The sequence below is a fragment of the Triticum urartu genome, unplaced genomic scaffold (genome assembly GCF_003073215.2).
Source record: "Triticum urartu cultivar G1812 unplaced genomic scaffold, Tu2.1 TuUngrouped_contig_10303, whole genome shotgun sequence".
Classification (NCBI taxonomy): domain Eukaryota; kingdom Viridiplantae; phylum Streptophyta; class Magnoliopsida; order Poales; family Poaceae; genus Triticum; species Triticum urartu.
In genome coordinates, this window is record NW_024111156.1 from 1 (window position 1) to 9281 (window position 9281).

General features: G+C 41.1%; 1 protein-coding gene across 1 annotated transcript; it reads left to right on the top strand.

Moving 5' to 3' along the window:
* Positions 1–7: 7 nt before the first annotated feature.
* LOC125526496 lies at positions 8–1739 on the top strand. The gene is made up of 3 exons (XM_048691179.1): positions 8–101; positions 765–1031; positions 1106–1739. The coding sequence occupies exons 2-3, from the start codon at positions 830–832 to the stop codon at positions 1228–1230; spliced, it is 327 nt and encodes a 108-aa protein (XP_048547136.1). The 5' UTR covers positions 8–101; positions 765–829; the 3' UTR covers positions 1231–1739.
* Positions 1740–9281: the final 7542 nt, after the last annotated feature.

The following is a 9281-nucleotide window of genomic DNA, read 5'->3' on the forward strand; positions in this document are numbered from 1 at the left end:
GGAGCGCCACCTCGTCCCGGCGGGCCTCAACTCCCCCCACCTCCTCACGCTCTACAACTCCTGCCGTCCCCGAGGCGCCCACCTCGCCGTCTTGTGCCAAGGTACGTGCACGTTCACTGCCTCCTCCCTCCCTCTGTCTACGTACGTACGGGTTCAGTGTTCGCTTTCGTGGATCTAGTGCAGAAGTGCAGAACCCTCTTTCCGTTTGTTGGGTTTATGCTTGTGTGACATGGATCTAGAGCCATGCAGATGCAGAGGTCTTATCTGCGTTTCCAGAATTTTTTCATCGAGTTCCTTTGATTGTCTTGCGGTTTCTTTTGCTCGAGTTAAACTTGGACGAACTGTCGTTCGAGTTCATTTGCCTGCTTCTAGTTAAGATCTATACCCCTCTCGCTTTGAGAGAGTCGAAGACGTTTATCAGTCATTTCGGTGCCGCGCGTTCTTCTTATTTCGATGCGATCATCGTCGAGATACGAGAGCACGTGCCGGTGTTTGCTGTTCAAACCGGAACACAGCTTTGCTTCCTGCAGTATCTTTTGCGTTCGTCTTTTTCAGTTTAGTTAGTCAAAACTAAAAACGCTGGCTATTCGATCGGCTCGCCCGAGGGCAGAGGCAGAGCAAAAGCTTCCCATGCGATCGACTTTCGGAGCCTTCCTCTGTAACTACAGAGAGAGACAGCACACTCCATTTTTCCTTATATTTTATTGGGCCAGCCATTGTGTTTGGTTTGCTTTTTTACTTGCGTGTGCTTTGTGGTTTTGCAGACCAGCACCCTCACTTGTCCTCTCAACGGCATGGTGTTTGTCCCTCTGCAACCGGCCTTGGTACCATGGTGGGTGTCTTGATGTTAGACGATTGTTGCTCAATGTTAGAGATGGCAACCTCCAGTCCTGATGTCTTGGCATGCCTCTGTCTTCTCTCTCAAGACTTGGGGGTGAGTGAAGCTGGCTTATCAATTGGGGATGTCATCAAGACATACACGCACTGCACGGGCCTCCATCCTCATCTGCCAGCAGCAGGCTGCAGCCACGGTGCGTATAAGTCATGCATCTGTTGTTTCCTACTATAGCACCATTTCTTTTAACGAGAATCGAATTTCATACAGTGCTCTCCAACAAGACCTCGCGGCAACAGTTAACGCACGCACGAGTGGAACCGATGCAGGAGAAGAGGGTGAGGCCGCAGCAATTCATTACAGGCTACTGGCAGGGGCGCGCCTCCTCTGCGTGACTGGACGCACTAACCCAGCAGATGCATTTGTAAACGTGTTTCATATAGTCCAAATGAGCATCAGTTGTTCAAAAAAATACACGAAATAGAACTGCAGCAGCAGAATCTTCAGTGATAAAGCAGAGCAGCTAATAAATCTATATTAGCAAAGGTGACAATCTTTCAAGGTGGATGGCTGATCACAGACACATACATCGTTGAAATCAAAGTTTAACATGCTCCAAAAGGTGAGTGACCTCCAAACGAGAAGCAGTGTTTGTCGGATAATCAGAACACGGGCATATCAAGTCTTAGATTGAAACTAAACACTACAGGGATCATCTATTTGCTATATAGTTACAAAAGTGACATGATTGATATTTGTAAGACGAACTATACTTCTAATTGTTAAACGGTAAGAACAAAACATGAACATTTAACAAACTTGTCCTCTATACTCATGTCATCAGTGTGAACTAAGAAGTTCCTCGGTATCACCTTGGGTCCTGCATATCACCTTCGCTCCTGCATACTGCAATCATGACAGAAATTACATACTATAATAAGTAGAGCAAGAAGGAAAGCTTCATATAACAATCAGTGTATTCGAGAAAAATATAACAGAATCAGTAGATAGATTACTTACATAGGTTATATTGCATGTAAAGTAATAGTCAATGAGAAAAAGTATAGTGAATATCACATGCATATATATAATACTCCTAGAAGATAGTGAAGTTATGAGGTATGGACGGCATATCTTTACAATCAGAACTTCACCATATATGAACTCTAAACAAATCAGCTAGTGTGAGGTTGTTCTAAATGAATCTGCATGTTAACAAAAGTTGACCACCAAAGTTCAAGCACGCGCCTAGGACTGTTGAGCAGAAATATTTGGAAATGCGAGTTTTCATGGAACCCGCCAAAAGATAATACCTAGAAGTATTTGGCTGCTCATGATCCTGCTAGAAATTAGTTTCTTGGAACCAAGCCATCCAAATGCCAACATTACCAATTTACCATAATACATCACTTGTAATCATCAGCTACAACAGAACACGTCATATTGCATGTACTTGGCACAATTTCTATCATATATGGTAAACCTGCTCCAGAATAACACACTGATGTGAATCCATTGATAATGTCTTTTTTGGTTGTCATCATTATTAAGAAACAGAGGCAAACAGAAGATATTACATTGCCAACCAAAGCATGTCATTCACATAGGCCACAAGCTGTGCACTGAAATAGACGATACATACATGATCTAGCGAGCAACAAGTCTGTCATACCGATGGTGAGTAGAGTGGCTTCTTCAGTGGGTTTTCTGGCTCGTTGCGATTCGGCTTCTGCCACTGCACCACATGGAGGTACACATGGTTCTCCGTCTTCTTGAAGTTCCGTGGCACATGCTCCCTCCCGAATCCCAGGAACAAGTTCATGTCCACGTACAGCCTCCATCCGACCTCTACACACACATACACAGAAAGAAACAATTCGCGTTATAATTTGTTTAGCTACAATCAATGGTTGTGACCACATTTAATAAGAAAGAAGATGTAATCAGTGCAGATAAACAAGATGGTCCAACCTTTTAGCAGATTTACCAAACACCATACATGCAAGTTCCTGGACTGCAATAACACCATAATTAGGAAAATCTGATAAACAAATGGCATGACTAATTGCACAAAAAATCAGCCAAGTATGATCTCTTCCTTATTATAGGAATCCAAACCATTTATAGGACACATACAACCAATATGACAAATTGCTAGAGTAGATGTACGGTCACGTTATTGTTCAAAGATCCTCAAGATCTAAAATTAGCAAGGGGGTTTTGTGGTCACCGACTACTCTACTCCAGCACACGGCAAAAGGTAATACAATTTCATCTAATTTAAATCTCAGACATCTCGATGACATAATTTATTGGATACATAAATCAAGCTGAATTCTTAACCTTTTGTTGTTTAGTTGACTTCTCACTATCATCACTTTCACTTCCAAAGTGAAGATTTCTGCAAACAGTACAAATGTGTCATGATTATGAGCAGCATCAGTACATTGACTCAACAGGATTAAATATGCCAATCCTATCCTAAATAAAAAAAAATCAGTGGAAGCAGAGAGGAATCTATTCTTTGTCAGTAGAAGGTAGATAACTTCCTCACACCTGTCTATAGACACCTGAATCTCCAGGTAAACTATTCTACGCTGCTTATGATTTTTAGGGTTTATAGTGTATTCCATGATCATTTATTTGTATTGCTCAAACAAAGGCTCAAAGTTTTCTCTTAATCCAGTGATGCCGAATTCCTCAAGCTCGCTTGACTTAGATGGGCGTTGTAAGTCATATAAACTGTATGAGTGAGTGAGTGAGTGCGAGTTTAGAAAAAACATAAATTGAGAAATTAGAATAAGATCATCACGGAGAACCATGCATGTAGTAAAAACTGAGAGGAAGATGACGGGATGGGGACACTCCTCAAACTTTATGTTGTAGTTCTATGATTATATCCGATTCTTTTGCCTTTTTTAAACTACATCGTAAATTAGTTTGTAGACAAGTGAATCTGCCAAGAAAATTCAATTTTACTTTTAGTTAGGAGGCCCTGCAGTTTGCAAATTGGACATTAGAGAGCAGTATGAGTTGGAATAAAAATATAGTACCCGATCTGTTGTGACCTCAGTTTCAGCAGATTCTCTCTTAACTCTCACACTCTGAGTATTGCTCCTCCTACAACAGAAAATGGCATGCATTAGAACACTTGATTTCATGTAGGATAGAGCTGTGTTGGTATTGGTTAGTTCAGCAAAAATAACAGGTCTGTAGATATAACAGTAGAGACCATTTGGGTATTCCTTGCTAAGTTCTTCATTGTTCCATGGCCTCTGAAAATGCAGCAGTGTGATGTCACACTATTGGTACACAAAAACTGCTACAAAAACGAAAAGAAAACCTGAAAATTGTGCTTATGCGCAGTATAGTGCCTAGCCATCAATATTTTGCATCAAATCTCAGCAAATCTTCTAAATACATATATCATGAAGTTCTTCTAATAATCTAGTAACGTAATCCAAATTGGCCGATGCGGACATATCTGTGCCTAAGCAGAAAAAAACTATTAGACCATCAGAACAAGTATTATAATCACTACAATTAAGGAGAGGAAGGACGAGACAAACAAAAATGCATACATACAGCTATTTGTTGGTGAAACAAACATAAGGCAGGCAGGCTAGCAAGACATCTCTCCGGACTACACTATCAAGTTTCAAAAGATTTTATGTTGCTTATCATTATGTAAGTGCATCATGATTACGAGCAGTACCAGTACATCGACTCGACATGTTTTAAGATGCTAAATCTATTCTAGATAAATTTTCGAGCGAAAGCTCATAAGAATCTTTTTTTTTCAGATAACTTCCTCACACCTGTCTGGAGGCACCTAAATCTACAGGCAAACAATTCTATGTTGCTTATCATTTCATCTTCTATCTACTCATTGCAAATTTGTGTTGAGCTTCACACATAATTAGTATATCCTGTAATAATTATTTTTTATTGCTCAAACAAAAGGCTTGGAGTTTTTTTCACTGTGACGGATTAGCATCGGCTAATGGTTCATGTGAATCAGGCTAATGTACCTTGACAGCCGAGAGATCAACGTTCATTGTTACATCACTAGGCTTACAATTGAACAAATTGGAAGAAGTTTATGTACAAATTTAATCGATAATCATGTACATCAGACACCCTGTCGCCATATCAAGAAGTTTATTCGGTATAAATCGGAAACAAACTTGATAGAACCAACCATCATATAAATGCTCTCATGTATCACCCAACAAGTTTACTCTCTGCACTGTATCTTGGCTATTAGTTCATTAGTTCAGGTGATCAGTACCCAAGCAGACTAAAAAACAAGTGGGGTGGTAAATCCAAATTCAAAACTGGTGTATTATAGCGGTAGAGATATTGGTACACAGAACACGACACTACAATGATATGTAGTAATTCTGTAGTTTTGTAGCATAAAAAGAATTGAACAATCCGGCGATCCAAGTCTATAGCCAGACGTTCAATACATAACTTAGAAATTTAGCACAGTTTATAGTGTATTTTTTTCAGTCACACAGGTAACTGAAAATACAGGAGTAGACAGATCTAATGAAGCTCCCCTCCAGCTGATTTTTTTAATCAGATGCCAATATAGTTTAGCCTCTGTGGCCTCTGCTTGGGACGAGGCAAGAGAAGGAACATGATGAAAGAAAAAGAAACCTGACCACACGAATGGAGACGAGGAAGCAACCCATCGCCGTAGACAGAACAAAACCACAGGCCGACCGAGAGGAGCAAAGATTGGCGCGTATGTCGGGGTCGCTGGAGCTCGTCTCCGGCCGCGCTGCGGCAATTATATTTTCCGCGTCCCCTGCATCTGGTGCTTTGTATCTTGACAGAGAATCAAGAATGAAAACTTGTCCCCACCTCCAAATCCGTCGAACATGATAAGAAGTTGAGAATCCAATATAGCAAAAACTGCATCATACTATTATTTGCTTCCATTCAGAGCAGTCAGAAGCTTTATCAATGTATGTCTTGTGATCTCAAAGATTGGACGAGCATTGCTGTCTAGAATCTCAGCAACAACATTTGCAACCACCATACGTTATTGGCAGAAATTAAGTCTTGGAGGGCCTCTAGAAATCCTCTGTCCTCCACTAGCTCAGCATTTATATCATAAATCCTAGTCCTAGCAATACAAATAGCTCCTGTCTTCCACACATGGATCATCTTCCTGTGAAAAAAATTCAAGGCACAAGCATGGACTTAATTCAATGGAAGAGGGCATAAAACTGATGTGCATAGTTGCAGCTACCTCTGCACAAATATAATTCTTGCATCATGTGCATCATAGTTACCTTGAACAACAATGATAATAATGATTCTCCGTGTCATCAAAATCTCACCAAAATAAGATCAGCTGCAGATGACGTACACCACAACTTTTTTAGCCAAAGCCCCAAGCAAGCATACCTATAGAAGATGGACACCTTAAAGCAGTGTGTTGTCAGATTGGAATCACTCTTGCCTCACTGTAAGAAATATAGCCTAGTTCCATCGTGATTATCTAAGGCAAAGAGACATAAACCGGCTTAGATCGAAGGAACCCAATGAGTCTTGCATAGATGGGCATGAAGGGAGGGGGAGAGGGATAGAGAGAGATGGATCTGGAGTGGAGGGGGAAGAAGGATTGGGAAAGCTGACCTTGGCATCGACCATCCCCCGACCAGTACTCCTCTCGTCTCCCTCCCAGGCTTTCTTCGCTGGTGACCAATGCTCCTCCTTGGTCGGTTACTCGTCGGCGTCGCCCCTGTGCTCCAGATCCGGCGAGAAAATCGGCTGGCCCGGCCCCCTTGACTCCTCTCCTGCTGCAGCCGCAAGGCTCCCAGGAGGAGAGAGACGAGGAGAGGAGGACGGGTCTGGACGGATGGGAGGAAGGAGTGTGGCCAGGGGAGGTCGCTGGTGTGTCACCCGCCGCCGGGACTCGCCGGAATCGGCCGGCATGGGTGGTGGCGGCGGCGGTGTTGGAGTGGCATGCACACATGAAGCCTACAGGATTAGCATGGAGTGTTTGATGATACAGGAAAAGCAAATGAATTGTAAAAAGAGGTTGGATGTTAGATTTCCTATGAAATGTAGTACAAAAGATTTCATAGGAAAAATTCCTATGAGATCCAATCCTATGAATCAAAAGATCAATATAGGAAATTTTTTTAAGAATTTCAATCCTCCAAAAATTCTATAGAATTCCTTTAAATTAAAGGAGCACTTGGTTTAATTAGTGAGATAGTAGAGCGGGTGTTGGAAAGGAGTGATCAGTTAGTTGCTAGAACTGTAGAGTATTCACTTCAGCTGTAATGTATTTTGGTGGTTAAATTCCGTGGGCAGTTTAAGCGAGTAGAAGCAGAGTTGCTTAAAATGTGTACTGGCTATGAGCAAAGAAAGAAGACTTTTAGTTCTCTGGGCAGCTCTCAGCCTCCATTTTAATAGTGCAGTTGTGGTTAACATAAGACTTAACCAGACTAAAAAGTCCATTTTATTAGCTGGAACTGCTGCTCCTTTTATCAACATCCCTCTCATCTTGGTAATTCCATGTCAAACTTCTCCTGCTCTGCCTCAGGCCACAGCAGAGGGATACTCCTTAAGAAGGGTTGGGGGCCTCACGATCCTGAAACTGACATGCATGTTAGTACCAACCAGAAACATATAATTTTTACTCCCACCGCAATCGGTCTTGATAGTTAAATTTACAGTCAAAGTTGAACCTCAGGGAGCGCGGGCGCACTATATTTTAGAATGGAGGGAGTATCAGATATACAAAAATAAGACTCCATTGGTCATCGCTCTTTACCATATTTTGCATGTCGGCTGCATTAGACCGATGGTCAAACAAAATACTAAACCCCACAAAATGTCTAACAATAAAACAAGGAGGAACCATATAGTCTTCTAGGAAATGCGACCCTATCATCAAGAATTAACAATTACATGTTCCTACAATTTCTTCTCTATATCTATCTATACTAGCTACCATAACACTAGCATGGGCACGGCTCACTAACGCCCAAAATCTTTCAGTGAAGATCAAGTCCAGAAAAATAATTTCTTAATAAGGGGCCGTGCAAGTGTAGATGAAACAAGCTAATACAAGTTTGTTTAGAAAATAGAACAAAGGGAAATTGTTATTTTGAAAAGAAAAAATAACACTATATACATGCAGAATGAAAAGGATGTATTGAGTCATTGGCCTTTCAACCTCATGGATTGCCACATTCACAGCTTAAAATGTATGAACGGAAAACAAATGCAATCAACTCATCAAACAAAGATGAGGCATTCCGTACAAATGGAAACCACAGGAGAACCCCAAATCACGCACAAACTGGAGAAATGGAGGGGGGCATCAGAGAACATATGAATGCACCAGATGTGTATGAACGGGTATATCGAATGTACAGAAAAAAACACTCTAGTACCAGCAAAAATATATCGAATGTACAGAAAAAAACGCTCCATGGGTCATAGGTCTCGGCCATATTTTGCATGTCGGTTGCATTTGAATGATGATCATTGTAGCTTTCTTTTTAGATAAACTACGTGTCATTCATTCAACAGTTGGATTACATACCCACACGTAGCAGCGATCTAGAAACAACCAGAAGATCACAGGCACAACACCTTACAGAAAGGACCCCGCAAATATAAAATTACAATTTTGGGGGACCTAAACGCGAGACTGCTGATCATTCTAGCCTTTTGTAGCTTGCGAGTCTTCCTTCTCCTCCTGTCAAGAAGTAAACACACCAAAAAGATTGGCATACGAAGCACAATCATTTCTACGTTTAGAGGTAAACAAACAAAATAACTCTTGAAATGTCCCACAATAAAACCAGGTAAATTTTAAATATGAACGCTCATTTAGTAATACAAAATGTGTAGTATTTGCTCAGTCTATCGTATCTCAGCTCCTCGGTGAAAGAAAATACACAAACCAAGCCAAATACAACTAAGCAACTAACAAAAATAATAAATCTAGCAAAGCATCTGATTTCAATCTCACAAGTAGAAACACTTCACCAGCAAATAGCGCCCAAAATCTTCAGTGAAGATCAAGGCCAGAAAATGTTAATCATTCTAATAAGAGGTAGTTCGAGTGTAGATGACACTACTAATTAATACAAGTTTCTTGTAAAAACAAAACATATGGAAATTGCTATTTTGAAGAAAAAAGGAACATCCGATACACTCAGAATGAAAAGGACATATTGAGTCATTGGCCTTTCAACCTCATAGATACACTAGCTCGGTCTCGCGAAATGTAAGAATGGAAAACAAATGCAATAAACTCATCAAAGAAAGATGAGACACTTCATACAAAATAAAACCTCATGAGAAGCCATATCACGCACAGATCCCCTATGCACGTCACTGTTGGTCGCCACCTGCCGTTAGTACTGGCTGGGGCTATAGAGGCAGGACGAAGAGGAGAGAGAGCACC

What these genes read in the sequence shown, in the direction of transcription:
- LOC125526496 (XM_048691179.1), top strand. Translation starts at nt 830, where the DNA reads ATGGTGGGTGTCTTGATGTTAGACGATTGTTGCTCAATGTTAGAGATG. An exon ending in AGCAGCAGGCTGCAGCCACG is followed by an intron (nt 1,032 to 1,105) that starts GTGCGTATAAGT and finishes AATTTCATACAG; the next exon opens with TGCTCTCCAACAAGACCTCG.